This window comes from Mobula birostris, chromosome 1 (assembly GCF_030028105.1).
Source record: "Mobula birostris isolate sMobBir1 chromosome 1, sMobBir1.hap1, whole genome shotgun sequence".
Taxonomy (NCBI): domain Eukaryota; kingdom Metazoa; phylum Chordata; class Chondrichthyes; order Myliobatiformes; family Myliobatidae; genus Mobula; species Mobula birostris.
This window is the reverse complement of record NC_092370.1, coordinates 75,789,348-75,814,663: the sequence shown is the minus strand read 5'-3', so window position 1 is coordinate 75,814,663 and position 25,316 is coordinate 75,789,348. Positions and strand designations below refer to the sequence as shown.

Here is a 25,316-nt window from a genome sequence, read left to right as displayed (position 1 = left end):
AATTTCTCTAGAGCTGTTACACCTTTTTTTTACATTTTGTATTTGTTTTACCTTGTACCACCTGAATGAATTGATCTGTATGAACAGTATTGAAAGACAAGTTTTTCACTGTACCTCAGTGCAGGTGAAAATGATAAACTAATCACAATTCCAATTTTAAAAAGCACGGCCTTTTTCCAGGGTTGGAGAAATGGAGATGAGAGGAGAGAGATTTGATAGCAACCCGAGGACCGAGGAGCTACTTTCTCACCCAGAGGATGTTGCACATATGGAACAAGCTGAGATGGGTATGTTAGTAACATTTAAGAGGCAGTTGGACAGGTACATGGATAGGAAAGGTTTAGAGGAAGACAGGCCAATCGCGAGCAAATAGGCTTGCCTTAGATTGGACATATCATCACCATGAACGTGTTGGGCCAAAGAGTCTGTTTCAGTGGTGTATGTAGGACTCCATGACTCTAAGAGCTGGTAGGTGATGAGTGAATCCAGGTGAGGAGGAGTGATAGGTAGATGGAGGACGGGAAAGTGGGAATAGTGACGGAGGCAGGAGGTAAGAGGAGAAGGGCTACTTAGGTCTACAAAGTGCTAGCCCTTTGTCCATACCGATAGCTACCAGGAGTGCGGATGGGAAGAATGAGGGTAGGGGACCCAGTGAGAGGTTTTGTGTGCGCGATGGGCAGATGGACTGGATGAAGGAGGTAAAAGAGAACAGGGTGACGGGGGCTGGGATGGGTGCAGGAGGAATGGGATAGATCAGGGGTAGAGAGGGGAGGGGAAAGAGGGGGACCGGGTTATGTGCAAAGATAAGAATGAAACTTGTAAAGTTCACTTTACCTTGTGACTGTGCTGTCCTTTCTTAGGGGGTAACCCACCCAGGTAGAATGGTGATTCCACTTTCAGGGATGGATTACTGGCCACAGTATCCTGCTGTGTCCGAAGCCCATCAATAACAAGCTTTCCTCTGTTATTTTCGCGACTGAACACCACCTTTGAAGTAAAAAACAGGCAAGTTAGGCAGGGATCAGTACAGCGAGGTTGAGCATAGTATAACATTCCTAGTCACTGTGTTACAGGAGAGATCGCACTGGGCAGGGTGCAGAGGACATCTTGCCAACACTGGAAGAATGGAAAGGTTGAGATTGCTGCCTTTGGAGAAGAGAAGATTGAGGGGGCACTTAGCTGTGATGTATAAAATGAGGAGGCTCTATACAGTAAATATGGGCAGCACAGCGGTACAGCTAGTAGACCTGCTGTCTCAGAGGTCTAGTGACATAGGTTCAATCTCGACCTCAGGTGTTATATGTGTGGAGCTTGTATGTTATCTGTCTGACCTCATGGGTTTCTTTTAGATGCTCTGGGATCATGTTCAAGTTTATTGTCATTTCAACTGTGTACGTGTGTACCGCCAACTGAAACAACATTCCTCTGGACCAAGGTGCGCAACACAGTATGTATAACTCACACACAACATTAAAGAAATACACTGGATCCCATCAGGTCAGATGCTTATTTGTGACAACTCTTAAAGAACAAAAACTAATCAAAAATTCAGGATTCCCTTTGTTTATTTGGGACACCGTGCCACTTAATTGAGGCAGAACAGTGTTGCCAAACAGTTTCCAACTAGAATCAGACACGTGCACTTTAGTGGCCATTAGGCACTGAGCAATGTGTAGAGTTGGATAGCTTTTTGCATAACAAGGGGAATTAAGGGTTATGGGGAAAAGGCAGGTAGGTGCAGATGAGTGCATGGTCAGATCAGCCATGGTCTTATTGAATGGTGGAACAGGCTCAATGGGCCAGATGGCCTACTCCTGCTCCTATTTCTTATGTTCTTATGTAGAGTAAAACAGTTTTTAAATAGAGTCAGTTACGTGCATTTGTGTTCAAAGAGCAGTGATTTTGTCACTGATAGTTGGTGAAAATTAAGTAGTAAGATAATTCAGAACTGTTTTGCTCACTGCAGTTTCAAGCATTCAAGTGTGGAGATGTCAGAAGCAGCTGGGAGTGAAAATGAAACAATTTCATTACTTCAACAAGTTAGGGACTATGACAAATTTGAAGGCATCAACAATCATCTTGAATCTTACAATGAAAATGAAGATTTGGAGGACGCAATTGTTAATAGCATTGTATGGAGGCAGTCTATTATCTACACGAGGTGTCTGCTCTGATTTTGTTCATTTATAGTCAATGAAAAGAATGTGACAGTGTACAGGTACACTGGATGAATTCCTCCGTTGATAACAAAGACACAGTCTTATAGTTCTGTCGTGGTCTTGATAGTATTCTAATTAGTTCTGTATTTCATTTAAGTACGTAATTTGTTGCTCAGTTAAATGGTAGTTTGTCTTTTAGATATCTTTTTAACTATTTCCATGAAACTTCAGCTGATTGGGGCAGTTGCTTAATTGGGCCAAAATGTACTGGTCCCACTGTGCTCCAATTAACCAAAATCTACTGTATTAACAAACAAATTATAAAATTTATATCACAAGTTTTAAAAGTAAATAGTATAACGCTACTGGTGCTTCATATGTGGTGAGGCCTGGATGGCGGCAGACAGTTCAGTAATCTCCCACATCTCAAAAACTTGAAGTTGGTGTGTTCATTGGCCACTGTAAATTGAATGTAGTGTTATAGGATGGCAGAGAATTGAGCAGATTGTTATAGAATCATAGAGTCAAATGGCACAGAGACAGGTTCTTCAGCCCATCATGTCTCTGCCACTGTTTTAGGCCATCCACATTCAAGCCATTTGCCCACATTAGGAATCCACTCTTCCACACCATACCATTTTGTCCCTTAAATGTCCCTTAAACAGAGTGATTGCATCTGATTCCACCCCCTCCTGTGGTAAGCTTCAGATATCAACCACTCTGTTTTCAAGAGAAGAGCCCCGTCAATTTTTTTCCTTTCACTGTAAACCTATGCCCGCTTGTTTCTGAATCACCTAACAATGGAAAAAATTCAGATCATTTTCCCCCTCATATTCCTGTACCTATCTGAAACAAGAGAAAGTTTGCAGAGCTGGAAATGTGTGTGTTGCTTATACACATCGATCAGGCCTCCCCTCAGCCTCCTTCCCTCCAGGGGAAATTAGCCCAGCCTATCCACTCTCTCCCCTTAACTAACATCCTCCAAACCAGACAACATACTGGGGAATCTCCTTCGTACACTCTCCAGCACAAACACACCCTCCCTATAGTGCGGTGAGCAAAACTGCACACAGTGCTCCAAGTGCAGTCTAAACAATGTTTTGTAAAGTTGCAACACAATATTCCAATTCTTGGACTCTTGTCTTAATCTATGAAGGCAAGCATGCCATATGCCTTCACGATTACCCTATCCACCTATGTTACCACTTGCAAGGACAATGGTCTTGGAACCCAACGTCTCACTGTCATTAAGGACTCATTGACTGCAGAGAGGTCAAAGCAGAGCCCATCAAAGCCTTCGAAAGGGAACAGGATAGGTGCCTACTGGTCGGTGTGGGTTGGGTAGGCAGAATGGCTTGTTTCTGTGCTGTAAGATTTTTTGAGGATGGATTGTAATCGGAGTCAGTACTGATGTGATGGATTGAATGAAGATCTCTGTGGTATTTGTTTTTATGAGGTACCAGAAGTAGAAAAGGGTGTAAGTTCTTTCCTTACTGTCCATCGAACCCCCCCCCCACCCACTCCCAGCTCACCGTGTGCCACTGCCCATCGTTATGTTTTGACCTGCTCCGGATTTTCAGTCGCTTCCCGTCAACAGCGAAGACAAAGAAAAAGCGGCCTCTTGAAATGTAAAGGGTCATGTAGGATTTCTCTGATGCATCTGCCACATAGAAGATGACTCCTTCTGGGGCGACTGTCCGTACATCAATGGAAAACTTTGACCTGAAACACAGCAACGTTACAGTGAGAATATGTGCAAATGGATTTACAATCCCCGAGTACAGAGGCGGGAGGCGATAGGTGATGTCAGAGAGAAAATGCACCGACTTCCTTTGACATCTCAACCTGGTCTGATGTCAGCAATGTGTGAGGTCTGAAATTAGTCAGAGTCACAGACAACATAAACTGGCTCTTCTGCCCAATTTGTACATACTGACCAAGATAGTCCATTTGTCTGCATATGGCCCACATCCTTCTAAACAATATACAATGAAAAAGAATAAAAGGTGGTACTGAAGTGTGGCTTCTTAATGCAAGCTACTCTTTACAGACCTACTCATTACTTCTATTGTAACTGTTCTACTCTTTCAAATCAAAATTCTTTATCTCTAAGAATATGTTTTATTCTGCATTCTGTTCCTGTTTTATCTCAATACATTGTTTTAATGATTTGATGCATATGGACAGTATGCAAGATAAATTTATCACTGCACTCTGTAATGTTACAATAATAACCTATTCACTAATTACACTTTCCTCTCTTTGTACCCATTCAAATGTCTTTTAAACGTTGTGATTGTACTTGCTTCAACCACTTCATCTGGCAGCTCATTTTATATATCCATCACCTTCTGTATGGAAAAAATTTGCTCCTCTCACCTTAAAAGCTATGCCCTCCAATTCTGGAATCCCCAACCCTGGGAAAGCAAAGCTCTGTCTATCCTATCAGATTTATAAACCTGCGTGAGGCCACCCTTCAGTCCCCTATGTTCCAGTGAGGACAAACCCAGCCTGTCCAATCTCTCGATATAACCAGAGATCTCCTACCCAAGCGCTATCCTTGTGAATCTCTTCTGTACTCTCTTTATTGCTACCTCATCTGTCCTATAGTGTGGTGACCAGAATGGTACACAATACTCCAAGTGTGGTCTGACCAACGTTTTGTACCACTGTAATGTGACATCCCAACCACCCTTTGCATGAAGAAGCTGCTCGATGTTCCTTTTCAGTCTCTCACCTTTGATCTTAAACCAATTCCCTCTTGTTTTAGCACCCTCTCCTGGGGAAAAATATGTGCTTTCACCCTGTCAGTGTCCCGTCATGATCTTATATACCTCTATCAGGTCACCCCTCACTCTCCTACATTCCAGGAAATAAAGTCTTAGCCTGTGCAATCGCTGCTTGTAACTCGGGCCCCCAAATCCAGGCAACATCCCAGTAAATCTTTTCTACACTTCTTCTGGTTTAATAGCATCTTTCCTATGGAAGGGCGATCAAAACTGTCACAGTACTCCAAGTGCAGCCTCACTAACAATTTATAGAACTTCAGCATAACTTCCCAACTTTGATGTTCAGTACCCTGAATTGCTTGAGTTTGGTGGGTGAATTTAAGGAGGATGTGGGTAGCTGTGTGAGAGAAATAGAAAGGTAGTGTGTGAGATGGTTGAAGAAGAATGGGAAATAATTGTGGCACCAATTACTGCCAGCTTCTGCATGAGCACTTGGAATGCTCAGAGCTGGGAAATGGGATTAAACTAGTTAGATTTTTAGACAGTGGACACAATGGGCTGAACGGCCTCCTTCTGAATTTCAGTGATACTTGTGGAGTCAGAATCTAGAGTCTTGACTAATAGAATCATACAGCACGGAAACAGGTCCTTCAGCACAACTGGACCATGCCAGCCATGATGTCCCTTCAAAGCCAGGTCCGTTTGCCTGTGTTTGGCCCTTAGCCTTCCGAACCTTTCCAATCCATAAACTCATCCAATTGTCTTTTAAAAGTTTTAAATGAACCTGCCCCAACCACTTTCTCTGGCAGCTAACTCCATATAGATACCACCCTTTATATAAAAAAGTTGCCCCTCAGGTTCCTATCGTCTCTCCCCTCTCACCTTAAAACGATGCTTAGTTCTTGATTCACTAACTATGGGGAAAAGGCTATGCATGTTCACACTATCTATGCTCCTCATGACTTTATACACCCCAATACGATCATCTGTCCAATGCTCCAGCGAATAATGTCCTAGCCTTTCCATTCTCTCCCTACAACACAGTCTCTCAAGTTCTGGCAAAATGCTTGCAAATCTTTTCTGTACTCTTTCAGTTTAATAACATCTTTCCTATAATGATTGAGAGACTTTAAATCCCTGCAGTGCAGCTGATAATTTTTAATTCAGTTCATCAAATAAGCCTGGAGAAGAAAGTTGGTCTTGCTTGTAGTTACCATGAACTGCACTAAGTCTTGAAAAACCCATTGCACTCTCTGAAGTCCCTCCAGAACAAATATCTATTGTTAACTGAATTACCTAGTCTGGCCTGTATGTGACTCCGGAACAAACACTGTACTTGACTCTGAACTGCCCTGTAACACAGCAGAGTGAGCCGCTCAGTTTAAAGCCCATCAGGGATGGGCAATGTTGACCTTCAGCCAATAAAAAGTAAAATAAAAACACCCATAATTACCTTTCATTAAACGACTTGGGAATGTGATTGTACTCCAGTCGACTATATGGTGAATTTCCAAATTGGTAGGCTCCATTGATTGCCTTTGGTTGCCATGACATCTGACATCCATTAAACTCCTGGCCTGTACTTTCTTTTGTTGAAAGCTCAGGAACAACTTTGTGATTCTTTCCATTCTGCTTCAAGGGAAATATTATATCAGCATGAACCCTCTGTTAGCGTTAGCTGTTCATTAATGTTACTCCAAGTTCTGTGGTAGCAGTTTTACATACCTTACTGATCTTCATGGTCTCCTGGCCGTTTGGCTTTCTGCCTTCTTTTAACATGAGCATTTCTGGAGCTCTCTGTTGGCGACAGGTATCCAGCCTTACATTGGAATCCTCAGTCAAAAACATGAAATTTTCAACTTTAGGATCTTGGTTTTCCCTAAGAAGGGAGATAGAGTTGTGATTAGTCAGGGCTTTCTTGAGATTTGAATGTGGATAGGCTTATGGAATGCAACAGAAAATAGGGGAGAGGAGGAGGGAAGGGGAGGAAGGAGGAGGGAGGGGGAAGGAAGGAAAGAAAGAATATATATATATAGATAGATATCAAATGTATTTACTTCTTCAAAAAGACATTGTTGATACAGCCATCAAAGTTCTGTACGTCTTTGTTCCCTCCCAAGTACACTGTGTCTTCTGGGGCACGTTCTTCCACTCCCAGTTGTGTGTCCCTCCGGTCCAGGTCATCTACGTTTAGGTAGACCCTAGAAATGTAAACAAAGAGGAAGTGGTGACTATATCATAATAACTTGCTATTACCACTGTTAGTACCCAGATGGATGTTGTTTCTCAGGCTTACATTAGGCTTTGTTATAACAGTGCAGGAGGCCACAGCGACCTACATCTTGCTCATCATTTCTGTAATACAATTAAATGACCATCTTGAGTGAAAAGACTGGAAAACAATTTCCTAGGAATTGCTCACAGCTCCATGTGCCGTGCGGATGGGGTGTCTGGTCTGAGAGACTCTCACATATCGACTGCAAGAGACAATTTATTGAGTTGACAAAAGATCCAGGAAACAACAGTATGAACACACCTGCCGTTCTGTTTCCGGACTGAGACATAGTGGTCAGTGCCATCATTGAAAGAGCTTTTAGATGTGAGGGGTCTCCCAAGAACGTTCACCTTCACTTTTCCATTTTCCAGAGAGACTTCAAGATGGTCCTACAAAAGTAAAAGAGATGTTTACGTTCAGAATATGGCAATGGCAGTGTTGCTTAATAGTCCAAAATAACACAACATTTGAAAGTCAGAGTAAAGTTAAGTGTCGTATTGGGAATGAAGGACTTGATTTTGGTCATTAGCCACACAGTTAGTGTAGGTAACATTGTACTTGAAGAATAAGGAGCAGTTGGTAGGTGGGATTGGATGGGAAAGGGAGAAGGACTGGTGGGATGCCTGTGGGAAAGAGTGGGTTTAGACAGGGCTGATTGCTGGGAGGGGCTAGTGGGGTTGGGGGTAAGAGTGGGCAGGGCTAGTTGCTGGTGGATTGGAACCAGATTTGGGTGGTGCTGACTGTGGGTGCATAGTTTGGAATTAATGAGCCAGGAGAGGCTACAGAATAGGTTCACCAGGATGCTGCTTAGATCAGTGAGTTTTAGCTGTAAGAAACTGGACAAACTTGGGTTGTTTTCCCTGAAGCATCGGAGGCCAAAGGGACACTGGACAGAGATTTATAAGATTATGAAAAGCAAAGATAGCATCTTTTTCCAGGGGTTGAAATACTGAAGGACAAGCATATACAGTGAGAGGGGATAAGTTTAAAAGAGAAGAGCAGGGCAAGTTGTTATACACAGAGTGTTGTGGGTGCCTGAAACAGGCTGTCAGGGAAGACGTAAAAAGCAGATTCAACATTAAAGTTTAAGAGGCTGTTAGACAAATAGGGAATTTTGAGATATAGATCATGTGCAGGCAGATAGGTTTAGGCCAAGTCTGAGGGTTGCTCCTGGACTAACACTTACCCCTTCATCAAAAGCTAAAATAACAGATTATCAAGCCCTTATCGCATGGTAGCTGTGCGAGTTTCTATGCACAAGTTGGATTGCTTCCAGCAATGTCTGTTTCACTCCTGCTGAAATATTTGGGGCTGTGAAAGGTGCTACATAAATATATCAGCAGGGAATATTCCAACACATTTAGCCTTCATGTACTGGGGTTTACTTTTCTCTCTGAAGGATGGCTTTCCATGCTTTGGAGAGTTTGGAGAACTTTGTGACTACACGACAATCATTGACTGCTTCATCAATTTTTGGTGGAGGAAGGAGGAAGGCACTCACCTTTCCATAAGAAAACAGCAGGGCGTTGAGCTGACTTGTAGAGAAACCGAATCCAATGTGGAAGTTGGCAGGGAAGGAGATTCTGGAGGCATTCAGGCCCAAGAACCCCTTGCCGGTGAAGTGGGCATTCCGTACCAGCTGATGGAAGCAACAGGAGAAACATGAGATCACTTGGCAAGTCCCCATGAGTTTGTCCCGCTATTCATCACCATCGTGTCTCATCTTCGGCTCAACTCGTCCATGCTGACTATATGGCCAAGTGAGCTAGTATCATCTGCCTGTGTTTGGCCCATTGTCCTCTAAACCTCTCCTATCCATGTACTTCTCCAGATGGCTTCTAAATGTTGCTCATATACTCGCCTCAGTTAATATTTCTGGCTGTTCATTGCAAATGCACATCCCCCTCTGTGTGAAGAAGTTGCCCTGAAGTCCCTTTTAAATCTCTCACCTCTGATCTTGAACCTCTGCACTCTTGTTTTTAGCACCCCCTCCCTGGGAAAGAGACTATGTGTTGTCACCCTGTCTTTGCCCCCATGATCTTATACATCTCTCTCAGGTTACTCCTCAATCTCCTACATTCCAGGGAATGAGCACCATTTTCCTGGACAATCCTCAAATTCATTGGCTCCCTTAATATTCAGACGCTCATCCATGCTTTGATGAAACTCAACACTGAGTTCCCGTAAGCCCCAGGGTAGAAATTTCTAAAGATTTACCATTCTCTGAGTGAAGACATTTCTCCTCATCCCTGTCCTCAACAGACAACCCTTTAGTCTGGGATTGTGCCCACTGGTCCTAAAATCCTCAACCAGGATAAACGTCATACCAGGAGTCCACCATATCAAGGGCTAAAAGGGTTTTGTGAGTTTTGATGAGATCACCTCCTGTTTAAGCTCTCGAATATAGAGGCCAAGTCTGCTCAATCTCATCATAAGGCAAACCTACCATCAATGGAACCAGTCTGGGGAACTTTTGCTGAACCCATCCCTTCTTAGATAAGGAGACAAAAACTGCATGAGAGTCCTCGTGAAATCCCACCAAGGCCCGATGCAAAGATTTGCAAATTACTTCCTATCTTATTCCTATTATGTTCCAGATTCCTGAAATACTTCTGTCATATGCCCCTTCTTATCAGTAATCTACCTGAGTACCAGTATAACAACAAATTCTTAAGGCGACTTCTGAAAGAGTCTGGGGTGTGTGAAGGAGACATGCACGTTCTACATAGACCACAGCCTTGGGGTCAAAGCTGGGTTGCTGGACCTGTGAGGCAGTGGATCTCCCTGCTGAATCACAGCACAACATCTTTTTACCAGATAATGTGGCTGATCTGCTACTTCTGGGGACTTCTAGAGAAAAAAAATTAGTTTTTGCCTTCTGACAAATGTGCAGGAACATGAGAAGCTGCAGAGAGCAGTGGGTTCTGCCCAATATATCATGTGATATCCTTCTCATCCATCAATAGGACCTATAGGAGGTGTGCCTCGAGAAGGCAACATCCATCATTAAAGACCTGAGACATGCTATCTTCTCACAGTTGCCATTGGGCAGCAGGTATAGAAGCCTGAAGTCTCACTCTACCAGATTCAGGAACAGCTACTTCCCTTCAACCACTGGACCTCTAAACCAGTCAGCACAGCCCTAATCACTACAGTAAAGCAACTTTGATCACTTCACACTAAAATGTTGTTCTAATTGTGTACTTTCTTGTAAAAGCTGTGCATTCTTTATCTGTTTAACTTGTGTTTTTCTTGCAAATGCTGTTTATCTGATGCTCTGTGCCTGTGATACAGCTGCAAGTAAGTTTTTCATTGCACCTATGCATACATGTACTTCTGCATCTGACAGTAAACTCGACTTTGACTTTAAAATTACAAACATTCATTGACCTGAAGCAAACAAAAATCTACTGGAGGAATACACTGGGCCAGGCAGTATTTGTGAAGGAATATGACTGATCAATGTGCAGGTGGAGGTCCTTCATGAAGCCTGTCAATCTGAAAAGTGAACTATTCACTTCCTCCCACAATTGCTGCCTGATCCACTGAGCTCCTCCAGCAGCTTGAATTTTGCTCCAGATTCCAGCATCCACTTGCATTGCCCTGAAAGTGGGTTGTGAAAGGTACTGTAAAAATGAGAAATTTTTTGAAGATGAAAGGAGTCACTGCTTTTGATTAGCAGATGAAATTACTGAGAATCAGCCCAAAAGATCTTCAAAACTCACCAACAAATCTTGAGAACACCTTTTACTGACTCCGATGGTGTATTCTCTGGATAGGTCTTTGTTGTTAGAGGATACCTTTGGATTTTTCACACAGCCTCTCAGTGAAGATTTCACAGGCATGTTTAAACTGCAACAGAAGATGTCACACAGAATTACAGCACAGTTCATTTGTCCACGACTCTGCTTACCCTCCAGCTGAACTCTCTCCCAGTCAAACACAGGCATTAACAAGTTGGAATTGAATTTGGAGTTGGTTTAGTGTTGCCACATGTACCAAGATACAGTGAAAAACTTGTTCTAAATATGGTTTACACAGATCACTTCATTACAATGGTCCATTGAGGTAGTGCAAGATAAAACAATAACAGAATGCAGAATAAAGTGTAACAGCTACAGAGAAAGTACAGTGCAGGCAGACAATCAGGTGCAGGACCATAAAATTTTAAAGTTCCCATCCCCGTAATTAAATCCCTTCATGGGTTCTTCCCTTTTCTATTGTTGTAGTCTTCTGCAGTCCCATGATCTCCAAGATCTCCTCCAAAAAAGCTCTTGGGTGCCCTCAATCTTCACTTAGTGACTGTATCATTAGTTGTCTAGTCCCTGAGTGTGAGAACCCTTTGACTTTCTCCATCTGTAAGATCACCGAATCCCTATTTTCCCTCTGGGTGAGTGTGAGCGGGCACTCTTGTTGAAGCCCTGGATTATTTGACTAATCTCTGAATGAAGATGGATAAAACCGCCAGCTTCTAAGCTGTGAATGGAGCTCCAACCCACAGCTGTAGGGAACCAGCTCCATCACAGGCACTAGCCTCTCAACCACTGAGGACATCTTCAAAAGGCAGTTCCTCAAGAAGGTGGAATCCATCATTAAGGACTCCCAGCATCTGGGGTGTTCCCTCTTCTTATCATCACTGCCATCATGGAGGTGGTACAGGAGCTTGAAGATGCACACTCAATATTTTAGGAACAGCTTCTTCACTTCCACCATCAGATTTCTGAATGGTCCATGAACCTATGAACACCACCTCACTATGCTGTTCTCTTTTTGCACAATTTATTTATTATTAATATATTTCTCATTGTAACTCAATAATCGTTTTATGTATTTCCCTGTACAGTGTCCACAAAACAACAAATTTCACTACATATGTCAGTGATAATAAACCTGATTCTGATTATATTTCTTCAAAAGGGACCAATAATTTCTTGAGTAATGTTACTGATGCTGGGGGAAAACACACACAGCAACAAGCTGGATGGCTATTTTTAAAAATAATCTTTCATTAATTTCATTTATAAATCAAATCAGCTTTTTTTGCAATACAACTTGTGTGAAGAAAAGTTTGTTGGAGGTAGATAGGAGGGTAAAGAAGGCACTTGGCATGCTGGCCTTCATCAGTCAGAACATTTAGTATAGGAGTTGGAGACTTATGTTGCAGTTATATAAGGTATTGCTGAGGTCACATTTAGTATATTGGATACAGTTTTGATCACTCTGCTACAGGGAAGATGTTATTAAACTAGAAAGAGTGCTGAAGAGATTTACCAGGACGTTACCTGGACTCAGGGTCTTGAGCTACCAGCAGAGGTTGCGCACACTAGGACTTTATTCCCTGTAATGTGGGAGACTGAGGGGAGACCTGATAGAGGTATACCGTACAAGACCTTAAGGGACACAAACAAGACGAGAGCACATTATCTTTATCCCAGGGATCGACAGGGTGGATTCAAAGAAGAATGTTACTCCCAGCTGAGGAGTTTAGGACTAGGGAGCACAGTATCAGACAGAAGGGTTGTCCATTAAGAACAAAGATGAGGAGACTTAGTGTTGAGTTTAATCAGAGCATAGATAGACTTCTGAATATTAAGGAAACCAAGGGATTTGGAGATTGTCCAGGAGAATGTTGCTCATTCCCTGGAACATAGGAGACTGAGAGGTGATCTGATAGAGGTGTATAAGATCATGGGGACATAGACAAGTTGGGGGACATAGACAAGTTGAAGCACATAGTCTCTTTCCCAGGAAAGGGGTTCTAAAATGAAGAGGGCATAGGTTCAAGATCAGAGGTGAGAGGTTTACAAGGGAGACCGGGGCAACTTTTTCAAGTAAAAGTTGGTGTGTATTTCAACTGAGCTGCTAGTTGTTGAGGTGGGCACATTAGTAACATTTAAAAGCCAGCTAGACAAGTACATGGATAAGAGTGGTATAGAGAGTTATGGTCAAAGTGCAGACAGATGGGATTAGCTCACTGGACAACACGGTTGGCATGGACGAGTTAGGCTGACAGGCCTGATGACACTATGAGTCTAAGAGGTATCTCAGTTTTGCATTCCACTCTTTATTTTCATTTTTAAAAAGCATAATGACATACCTTTCCTTAATGTGCTTTGGTATTCCACCCAGGTAATAGTTCGGAAAGTTAAATTCTTTGACATCGACTTCAGCAGAAATGACATGTTCATTGTTGACGGTTGCAAAAGCACGTTTGCTGTTTTTGATTACTTGCAACTTGATCTTAGATTAAATTGAAGTAGAAAAATAATTGTTAATTTTGATTAAGTATTAAAGAGTTAATAAATTGAGAAGTGAAAAAAATAACCCCACTTACTGGAAATCCACAGGAATTTAAAAAATATATACTAAATACAGTGTTTTTATTTTGCTTTTCTATCCGTAGTTATTCATTCTTATTTATGCTACCTGAATCAAATAGAATAACAATGTTTGCTGCTATTTGCACATACAAAATATCCAAAATAATTTATTTGCACATTTATAATTAGAAGAAAGACTACAAAATATAACTACAGCGTTCGCTTTGGTGGTTCTTTGATAAAATACCACACTCATTATACAACTATATACCAAACCTATATTTGTACTGATTATCATGTACAATACAATATTAAGTACTGTAATCTGTATAAAATACCATATAAAAACCATGTTTAGTATTATAAAGAAATTTGGCATGTTCCTATTGACCCTCATCAATGGAAATAACTCAGAAAATGTGTAGCCCAGATTGGATTGATTTGCTCTCTATCTTGGCAACCATTTGCATCTGTTATGTCACCATGTGAGGAGACACCATTGTATGGCGCTGAAACATTTGCAAGTGGATTTCCAAGATCAGAGAATAACTCAACCCAAACATCAACCATCCAAGCTACACATTTTCCGAGTTATCTCCAACAATTTTGGGTGTCAAATGCTTAGATGTAAAGATGGTGTCTCTTCCTATGGTGCGAATCCATTTGCAAATTCACTGCCAATATCAGAGAACAACTCAATCCAACCCTCACCAACTTTTATCAGTAGATCATTGGAAGTATCCTATCTGAATGCATCATTGGGAACTGCTCTACCTATGACCTCAAGAAACTATGGACACCTGTGGACATAGCTAAGTACATTATGGAAAACAGTCCCCCCTCCATGGACTCTGCCTACACTTCTTGCTGCCTCATTAATGCAGCCAGCTTGCCCCAGGTATCTTCTCTTCTCTTCCCCTCAATTCAGGCAGAAGATACAAAAACCTGAAAAAAAACATGCAACTAGTCTCAGGGATAGCTTCTACTCCACTGTTATAAGACTATTGAATGGTACCTTAGTGTGATAAGGGTGGAATCTTGACCTCACAATCTACCTTTATGACTTTGCATCTTAATGTCTGCCTGCACTGACTTTCTCTGTAGTTGTAACACTTTATTCTGTTGTTGTTTTCCCTTGTACTATTTAATGTGACGAAAAGATCTGTATGGATGGCATACAAAACAATATTTATCACTGTATCTCAGTACATGTGACAATAAGAAAACTGACTTACCAACTGATATACCATATGTGCTCTATTCACTATGTATTATATACAATACTACACACAGTATTGTTCACTGTGTACAATATTCCATGTGCCATACACTTTTCTACAGTACTATGTTAAATCCTGTGCACTATTTACTCCATGTTCATTGGTACAATAGTAAAGAGATAAAATATTAAATGTAATGTAATCTAGTGGTTTTACCTCTCCTACATACTTAAAAGAAAAGCAATGAAGTTTACTTACCACGTTCTCTTTGCTAAGGTCCAATTCTTTCACTGACATGGTAGAGTTGGTAATACTTGATTTGAGATTGTATCTGAACACCAGTTTTCCACCCTCAATGGTCAGAGCACAGCTTCTATTCTGTAATTTATGAAAGATTTGGTTGTAAACCATACTCTTTAACAAAAACATGTACAAATGTTAGGCAGCATCTGTTTTGGGAGCTAGCAATTGTGAAAGATGGCAATGAGATTATCATGAAGCATGCAGTGTTGATAAAACAATAACTTGTTATAAATTATCTAATGAAAGATGCCCTTCCCTTGGTCCAGAAGTAGTTCACAATAATTATCCCAGGGATGGAAGGCTTAAAATTTGAGCAGTGTTTGATGTCTCTGGGCCTGCACTAGATGGAGTTTAGGTAGGTAGGATCCCATTGAAACCTAACAAATACTGAAAGTTCTGGATAGAGTGGACTTGGAGAGGATTTTTGCGTAAGTGGGAAGGTCTAGAAAATCCAAAAGCACAGGATCAGAATAAAGGGACATCGCTTTAAGATTGAGATGGGGAGAAATTTCTTCAGCCAGAGGATGGTAAACCTGTGAAATTTGTTGCCACAGAGGGCTGGGGATGCCAAGTCACTGAGAGTATTTAAGGTAATTATTTATAGATTCTTGTTCAGTAAGGGGGTTAAGAGTTATGTAGAGAAGGTGGGAGAATGGGGTTGAAAACCATTAGCCATGATTGAATGATGGAGCAGACGTGGTCTTCTTGTCTAAATTGAGGACACATTAACTCCCATAGATGGGAGGGATATGAACGAAGCTAAGCTGTTAACATCACCAAAAGTAAGTCAGTCAGTAAGAAAGTCTTGTTTGAAAAGAGTATCTCTAAGGAAAACCTTCTGATTTTCCTCAAAGGGTATAGGAAAAATAATATCGTAAGTCTTATCTGTGACTTGCAGCTTTGATGTAGGAACTGGGCAGTACGTAGGAGCACAGTGAACATGAATGGGAGTCTTCCTGTTCGTGAGAGGCGGCAGACTCCAGCACTGGGTGAAAGGAGTGCACTACTCTCAGTGTGCTAGGTGGACTATATAGAACAGGATATTAGAAACATAGAAAATAGGTGCAGGAGTAGGCCATTCGGCCCTTCGAGCCTGCACCGCCATTTATTATGATCATGGCTGATCATCCAACTCAGACCACCGCCCCAGCCTTCCCTCCATACCCCCTGACCCCCGTAGCCACAAGGGACATATCTAACTCCCTCTTAAATATAGCCAATGAACTGGCCTCAACTGCTTCCTGTGGCAGAGAATTCCACAGATTCACCAGTCTCTGTGTGAAGAAGTTTTTCCTAATCTCAGTCCTAAAAGGCTTCCCCTTTATCCTCAAACTGTGACCCCTCATTCTGTGACCCCTTGTTCTATTCACACTCAAACTGCAAATGAAGCACATTGGCTTAATGCTAATTTGGCAGCTTGTAAGTTCCCAAAGCTTCTTTTCGTAGGTTAGAGTTCCCAATGTCTGGTAAACGGCATAGAGTGATTGTGAGTCATAAAGTCATTGAGTACATATGCAGACCCCTTGGTCCAACCAGACCATACTGGCCATGATGCCCACCCAAGTTCCTACACTTGGCCCGTATTCCTCCAATCCAGGTATCTACCCAAGTACTTCTTAAATGAGACTATTGTATCTGCCACAACCACTTCCTTTGGGACCTTTTTCCATCTTCTCACTACATCTGTGTAAAACAGTTGCCCCTCAGATCGCTTAAATCTTTCCCCTCTCACCCTAAATCTATATCTCATTGTTTTGAACTTCACTATCCTGGGGAAAAGATTGTTACCATCCACTCTATCCATGCCTCTCATAAATTTAAACACTTTCATAAGATCGCCCCTCTTTCTCCTCCGTTCCAAGAAATAAAAACCTAGCTTGGCCAACCTCTCCCTACATCTCAGGCCCTTAGGTCCTTGCAATATCCTTCTAAATCTTTCCTATACCCTTTCCAGTTTAACCATGTCTTTCCTATAACAGATGACCAAAGCGAGAGGTACAGCATGGAAACAGGCTTTTCGGCCCACTGAGTCCATGTTGACCATCAACCTCCCAGTTACTTTAATCTGCTGTTCGCTTTTTTAAACTCTCCCTACATTCTCATCAGCTCCCCCAGATTCTACCGTGCAATTTTACACTAGTGGCAACTTATGACGAACACACAACCCAAAGGGCCTGTCTCTGTACAGTGTGAATCTATTGTGTCCACACTATGAGGGAAGCAAATGATAAACTGCAAAATGATTTACCGATTTCTCAAAGTATAACAGCACTGCATCTCTTGTGGAAGTTTGAACAGTTTGTTCGATCTTTAAGTTCACAGAATTGGTCAGGTTTATAAGTGCGTATCCAGTACCATCAAAATAGAAGCCATCACTTCCTGGTTCCTTGGATGGTTTATACCTGCAAATAAAACATAAATTATTGGTTACCAGGTAACAGCTGCATCGTAATAGAACCCAGGTAACTGATGATGTACTTAAATATCGGACGTTCTCTCTTAAACCCCCACCCCTGTCAGGAAGATACAAAAGCTTGAAAACATGTTACCACCAGGCTCAAGGGCAGCTTCCACCCTGCTGTAACTCAGCCTCTCGAACGGATCTCTCACGCGAGAAGACGAACGGACCTCTCACGCGAGAAGATGAACGGACCTCTCACGCGAGAAGACGAATGGACCTCTCACGCGAGAAGACGAACGGACCTCTCACGCGAGAAGACGAACGGACCTCTCACGCTGGAAGATGAATGGACCTCTCACATGAGAAGATGAATGTAGAAATGTAGGGGTAACCTTAAAGAAGTGTTTAAAATTATGATGGACATCTAAAGGTAGAAGGTAGCAGTTCTTTCCCCCAGTGTAAGGGAGTCCAAAATCAGGGGATACACATCTGAAGTGAAAGGGGTAAGATTTAAAAGGAACCTGAGGGACAACTTTTTCACACATAGGGGGATGTTTATGCAACAAGCTGCCAGAGGAAGCAGTTGAAGTTGGTACAATAGCATTATTTAAGGAGGAGTTGGATAGGTACAGAGAGGAGCAGACCTTAGAGAGATATGGGCCGAATGCAGGAAATTGGGACTAGCTGAGTGGGCGCCGTGATCAGCATGGACTGGTTGAGCCAAACGACCTGTGTGCATGCTATAATGATCTACGACTCTATGATTTGCAATTTCCAAATGTACCTCACTGTGGCCCTTGCACTTTATTTGTCTACCTTGGCATTGATTTATTATTGTCACATGTACTGATATCCAATGAAAAAGATTGCCTTGCATACTGCTTATACAGATGAAATCATTACACAGTGTACTAAGGCAGAACAAGGTAAAAAAATAAGAATGAAAGGTGAAATATTTAAGAGAAACCTGAGGGGAACTTCTTCACTCAGAAGGTGGTGAGAGTGCTGAACGAGCTGCCAGTGCAAGGGGTGGATGCGGGTTGAACTTCAACATTTAAGAGAAATTCGGATAGGTACATGGATGGGAGGGTTGTGGAGGGCTATGGTCCGTGTGCAGGTCGATGGGATAATAGTTCGGCATGGACTGTTTCTGTGTTGTAGTGTATGATGAGTCCATGACTCTAATGCAAAATAAAGTGTTACAGAGAAGCTTCTGTAAGATCTCCATTGCTCCAGAGAAATCAACCCATTTGTCTGACATCTCCTTATATCTTATGTCCTCTAATACAGGCAGCATCCTGCCACTACTTCCTGACAGGGCTTTTGACTGTGAGCAGCGGTGTCTCTTGAACAGCCTCTCAAATGGATATCAAAGGCACGATTTTGAAGATTGGCATTGATAAAGCAGCTCAGCTGGTCACTTACTGCTGTTCTTGGGAGCTTGCTGTGTACAAATAACATTACAACAGGAACTTCAAAGCATCTTTGAATGTTCTGAGGTTGTGAAGTGTTCTACATAAATGTAGATCTTTCAATTTTAAGATAGAGAATAGTTCTCCAGAAAAAATGCGATTCAAATACCTACTCCAGGAGTAAACATCAATGAACCTACCTTTCACAGGGTCTGTCTTCTGTAGTGTTAATGTTGTATATTTCCTTAAAGTTATACAGGCTGATTAGTTTTTCATTCAGAAAGCCAAGTTCAATGCAGCCTTTATATCTTCGATAATTTAATGTATCAGGAGGCTGGGTGATAAGAAAAAGTATTTGCAATTAAAACAACTTGCATTAAAGGAACCAGTAAGGCTGAGTTTCAGAATTAGAATAGGAATCAGAATCAGAATCAGGTTTATTGGGATGACACAGTGGCAGGGTGCTATGGTGTTACACTAGTTACACAGTACCAGTGACCAGGATTCAATTCTGACACCATTCATTCTCCCTGCAATGGCATGGTTTCCTATGGGTCATCTATTTTCCACCCACGTTCAAAGATGCACGGGGAGTAAGTTAATTGATCACATTTAAGATTCTAGATTGTCTAATGTCATTTACTGTACACGAGTGTAAAGGAGAATTGAATATTTGTTACTCCAGATCCGATGCAGCACAAAAAAAAAGATAAAGAACACAATAATAATAAAAAGCACAATAAATATAAATACACAAGATAGCTTATATACATCAATTGACTGACTGTCCATAAAGTGACACTAGACTGGACATAAGGTGACTGTACATTGTGATGGAGGTGTTGATCAGCCTGACTGCTCGGGAAAAGGAACTGTTTTTCAATCTGATGGTCCTGTTGTGGATATTACGTAGTCTCCTCCCTGATGGGAACGGGACAACCAGACCACGAGCGGGGTGGGTAGGAATGTCCGGGGTGGAAAGGGGTCTCTGATTATGTTCGCTGCTTTACCAAAGCAGCAGGAAATGTAGATGCAGAAGTAGAGTCCCAAGCACAGCAAAGGCCCTTTGGCCCATTAGTTCAATGCTATCACAATGCACCATTTCTATCTTATTCTCCACACATTTCTGTTCAGCTCTAGATTCTACCGGGGGAAGCTATAGTGGCCTTTTAACCCAATGATCCACATGATTTTGGGATGTGGGAGAAAACCAGACCACCTATTCAGAGAGAATCAACTAATACCCAAGGTCTGGTTTGAACCCAGATCTCTGGAACTGGAATAAAGGAAAGAAATATTCAGTGGTCCTCTGCCCTCTCGTATTGGACTCTTTATTTTTCAGCTCTTTTCCTCTTCCACCTATCACATCATTCCCCCTCCCACAACCCCCCCACCTGGTCTCACCAATCACCTGGCAGCTTATACACATCCCCTTTCCCCCACCTTCTTATTCTGGCGACTGCTCCTTTCTTTTCCAGTCCCGATGAAGGGTCTCAGCTCGAAACGTCAACTGTTTATTCCCCTCCCCCATAGATGCTGCATGATTTAGCAAGTTCCTCCAGCATCCACAGAATCTCCTGGGACTCCCTCCTTTAGAAAAGCTGCTAAGCCACTTATTTATTTTTCAGGATGTTGGTGAGGCAAGTACATATTGCCCAATCCTGCCTGCCCTGCCTTGCTGGTCTTTGCAGAAGACATTTAAAAAGCCAACTACACCAACAGGTCTGAGTCACATTGGGGGTACAACACTTGATTTCCTCCCCTAAAGTAGTGTTTTTTTTTCTAATCCAGTACTTGGGTACTCCCATTGCTAATGTAAACTTTCTAAAAAAATTCCAGACGATAAACTGAATTTCACTGAAGCATCAGAGGCTGATGAAAGACCTGACAGAAGAACTATATACATTTCAAGCACAGTGTAGCGTAGTGGTTAGTGCAACACCATTACAGCTCGGTTTGTTGCAGTTTGGTGTTCAATCCCAGCAAACTCTGTACGTTCTCCCTGTAGAGTGCATGGGTTTTCTCCCACAGTCCAAAGACGTACCGGTTATTAAGTTAATTTGTCCCAAATTTAGACTAGGGTTAAATTGGGGGTTGCTGGGAGGCACGACTCAAAGGGCCATAAGGGCCTATTCCATGCTGTAACTAAGTAAATTATGAGAGCCATAAAACAGGGAGGTAAATTATTTCTCCCAAATGTAAAGTGTCAAATACAGGGCATAGGTTTGAGGTGAGGTGGTGGGGGAGTGGGGGGGGGGCAGTGAAGTTTAAAGGAGATGTGTATGGCAAGTTTTGTTACATGGAGTGGTGGGTGTATGAAATGCATTGCCAGGGGTTAGTAGCAGCAGATATAATAGAGGTGTTTAAGAAGCATTTAGGCAGGTAAGGAATGGAGGAATATGATATTTCTGAATAGTTCACGAACTCATGAATGCTACTTTGTTATTCCTTTTTCTGCAGTTTATTTATGTTTGTAATTGATAGTAATTATTTATCCTTGCACTGTGCCGCTGCTGGAAAGCAACAAACTTCATGTCACATACATCGGCGATAGCTAATCTGATGCTGATTTTTAGTTCAAATTGGCATCGTGGTCTGCACAGACACTGAGGAAAAGGGCTTATTCATGTTCTATGTTCCGAGGCATAAAGTACAACATCCTTAATTAAGAGTACGCAATGAATGATCTTTACCGTAAATGTCGGGGGAAATCCTCCAACGTAGAAGACAGCTTCCTTTGGGTCCAGGTTGAGCAAGAGGTCGTCTCCAACTGCAGCTGCAAACTGTGCTTGGCTGTTGATGAGCTTGCCACTGGAGAGGCTGACCTGGCTATTGTTTAGAGACCCATACTGCATGATCCTGCAACAGAAGACTGGTCATGTAGAATACCGGACTTTCTGTGAGGAATGGGCCAAATTCCTGAGGAATCCGCACTTGGGGTTTTGCTTGTATTTGGGTAGGTATTGTAGTGGTTGTATTGTGAAGTAATGCAACCAGAAGACCATAAAATATAGGAGCAGAATTAGGCCACTTTGGCCTATCAAATCTGCCTCAGCACTCAATCGTGGTTGATTTTTTTCAACCACATTCTCCCACCTTCTCCCTGTAACTTTTAACCCACTCTTACCAATCAATCTCTGTCTTAAATACGCCAATGACTTGGTCTTTGTAGCCCCCTGCAGCAATGAATTCCACAGATTCAACACCCTCTAGCTGAAGAAATTCCTCCTTATCTTAGTACTAAAAGGATGTCCCTTTATTCTGAGGCTGTGTCGTGAGAGGATAGACTCTCCCATTGATGGAAACATCCTCTCCATGTCCACTCCATCCAGGCCATGTAGTGGCCACTATATTTCAGTGAGATTCCTGCTTCAGCCACATTCTCCATTGAGTACAGCCTCAGAGACAGGGCCACCCGTGTTTTGGTCATATTGACCTATGACAGAGTAAGAATGGTGGCAAATTTACATACATAGGAGTCATTCAGAAAAAGGGGACCCAGACCGAGTCTTCCCCCTCCAGTAGTGGACCCGGTCCTCCACACACACATCAGGCACTGCTTAAATGTGGGGAGAGCTTCCACCTCTCCCACATTCTGAGTTTTGAACCCACCATCCAATGAAAGACAGGAAACACGAGGAAATCTGAAGATGCTGGAAATTCAAGCAACACACACAAAAAATGCTGGTGAACGCAGCAGGCCAGGCAGCAGCTATAGGAAGAGCTACGGTCGACGTTTCGGGCAGAGACCCTTCGTCAGGACTAATTGAAAGAAGAGATAGTAAGAGATTTGAAAGTGGGAGGGGAAGGGGGAGATCCGAAATGATAGAAGAAGACAGGAGGGGGAGGGACGGAGCCAAGAGCTGGAATGTTGATTGGCAAAAGGGATATGAGGCTGGGGAAGGGAGAGGATCATGGGACAGGAGGCCTAGGGAGAAAGAAAGGGGGAGGGGGGGAAACCCAGAGGATGGGCAAGTAGTGAGAAGGACAGAGGGAGAAAAAAGGAGAAAGAATAAATAAATAAATAACGAATGGGGTACGAAGGGGAGGTGGGGCATTAACGGAAGTTAAAGAAGTCAATGTTCATGCCACCAAGTTGGAGGCTACCCAGACGGAATATAAGGTGTTGTTCCTCCAACCTGAGTGTGGCTTCATCTTGACAGTAGAGGAGGCCGTGGATAGACATATCAGAATGGGAATGGGATGTGGAATTAAAATGTGTGGCCACTGGGAGATCCTGCTTTCTCTGGCGGACAGAGTGTAGGTGTTCAGCGAAATGGTCTCCCTGCCTGCGTTGGATCTCACCAATATATAGAAGGCTGCATCGGGAGCATTGGACGTAGTATATCACCCCAGCCGTCTCACAGGTGAAATGTCGCCTCACCTGGAAGGACTGTCTGGGGCCCTGAGGAGGAAGTGTAAGGGCATGTGTAGCACTTGTTCCACTTACAAGGATAAGTGCCGGGAGGGAGATCGGTGGGAAGGGATGGGGGGGGACAGATGAACAAGGGAGTAGTGTAGGGAGCGATCCTTGTGGAAAGCAGAAGGGGGAGGAGGGAAAGATGTGCTTAGTGGTGGGATCCCATTGGAGGTGGTGGAAGTTACGGAGAATTATATGTTGAACTTGGAGGCTGGTGGAGTGGTAGGTGAGGACAAGGTGAACCCTATTCCTAGTGGGGTGGCGGGAGGATAGGGTGAGAGCAGATGTGCGTGAAATGGGAGAGATGCGTTTGAGAGCGGAGTTGATGATGGAGGAAGGGAAGCCCCTTTCTTTAAAAAAGGAGGACATCTCCTTCGTGCTGGAATAAAAAGCCTCATCTTGAGAGCAGATGCGGTGGAGACAGAGGAATTGCGAGAAGGGGATGGCATTTTTGCAAGACACAGGGTGGGAAGAGGAATAGTCCAGGTAGCTGTGAGGGTCCGTAGGCTTATAGTAGACATCAGTAGATGAGCTGTCTCCAGAGATGGAGACAGAAAGATCTAGAAAGGGGATGGAGGTGTCGGAAATGGACCAGATAAACTTGAGGGCAGAGTGAAAGTTGGAGGCAAAGTTAATGAAGTCAACGAGCAGGCAGCAGCGCCAATGCAGTCGTCGATGTAGCAAAGGAAAAGTTGGGGACAGATACCAGTATAGGCTTAGAATATGGATTGTTCCACAAAGCCAACAAAAAGGCAGGCATAGCTGGGACCCATACGGGTGCCCATGGCTACACCTTTAGCCTGGAGGAAGTGGGAGGAGCCAAATGAGAAATTATTAAGAGTAAGGACTAATTCCGCTAGACGGAGCAGAGGGGTGGTAGAGGGGAACTGGTTAGGTCTGGAATCCAAAAAGAAGCAGAGAGCTTTGAGACCTTCCTGGTGGGGGATGGAGGTACATAGGGACTGGACATCCATGGTGAAAATAAAGCAGTGGGGACCAGAGAACTTAAAATCATTGAAAAAATTCAGATCGAGAGAAGTGTCATGAACATAGGTGGGAAGGGATTGAACAAGGGGGTATAAAACAGTGTTGAGATATGCAGAAATGAGTTCAGTGGGGCAGGAGCAAGCAGGCACAATGGGTCTACCTGGACAGGCAGGTTTATGGATCTTGGGTAGGAGGTAGAAATGGGAAGTGCGGGGTGTGGGAACTATAAGGTTGGTAGCAGTGGATCAGAGATCCCCTGAGCTGATAAAGTTGGTGATGGTGTGGGAGACAATGGCTGGTGCTCCTTAGTGGGATCATGATTGAGGGGTAAAGAAGAGGAGGTATCCGCGAGTTGTCACTGTGCCTCGGCAAGGTAGAGGTCAGTACGCCAGACTACAACAGCACCCCCCTTCAGGTGCTGTACAGCATGGAAAAATGTCTTTCAGCCCAATTGATCCATGTCAACTAAGATGCCCATCTAAGCTTGTTGTATTTGTCTGCACTTGCCCCATGTCCCTCTAAACCTTTACATTCCATATGGCTGTCTAAGTACATTTCAAACGTTGTTAATGTACCTGCCTCAACCACTCGACCTGGCAGCTCATTCCATGTTCTGACCATTCTCTGCGTGAAAAAAATTGCCCTTCAGGTTCCTATTAAAAGAACTCCCCTTTCAACTTAAACTTTTGCCCTCTAGTTCTTGATTCCCTAACCCTGGGAAAGGGACAAACATGACCAAAGAATGGATAGCCAGAGACCTTTTCAGGGTGGAAATGGCTAATTCAAGGGGGCATAATTTTAAGGTGATTGCAGGAAAGTATAGGAGGATGTCAGAGGAAGGGTTTTTTGTTTGTTGTTTTTTTTTACACAGAATGTACACTGCCAGAGGTGGTGGTGGAGGCAGAGACATTAGGGTCATTTAAAAGACTCTTACAGAGACACGAGGATGAACAAAATATGGAGGGCCCTGTGGGAGGGAATTGTTAGATTGATCTTGGAGTAGTCTTAAAGGTTGGCACAACATCATGGGCCGAAGGCCCTGTACTATACTGATCAATGTTGCACGTAGGTTACAAAAATTCCAATAAGT

General features: G+C 42.9%; 1 protein-coding gene across 2 annotated transcripts in view; it reads right to left on the bottom strand.

Annotated features, from left to right (window-relative positions):
* The window catches only part of LOC140197350 (laminin subunit alpha-3-like), a 320,231-nt gene that overhangs the window by 7,616 nt on the left and 287,299 nt on the right, over positions 1-25,316 (bottom strand). For both annotated transcript variants that reach the window (XM_072257303.1, XM_072257312.1), the window contains 13 exons: positions 21,513-21,678; positions 19,020-19,153; positions 17,255-17,408; positions 14,962-15,081; positions 13,261-13,403; positions 10,889-11,015; positions 8,665-8,802; positions 7,425-7,552; positions 6,946-7,089; positions 6,614-6,767; positions 6,342-6,520; positions 3,692-3,881; positions 835-987 (listed from right to left, as the gene is read on the bottom strand). In XM_072257303.1, the coding sequence (XP_072113404.1) occupies positions 835-987; positions 3,692-3,881; positions 6,342-6,520; positions 6,614-6,767; positions 6,946-7,089; positions 7,425-7,552; positions 8,665-8,802; positions 10,889-11,015; positions 13,261-13,403; positions 14,962-15,081; positions 17,255-17,408; positions 19,020-19,153; positions 21,513-21,678 (1,930 nt within the window). The remainder of the gene's footprint in view (positions 1-834; positions 988-3,691; positions 3,882-6,341; positions 6,521-6,613; positions 6,768-6,945; positions 7,090-7,424; positions 7,553-8,664; positions 8,803-10,888; positions 11,016-13,260; positions 13,404-14,961; positions 15,082-17,254; positions 17,409-19,019; positions 19,154-21,512; positions 21,679-25,316) is intronic.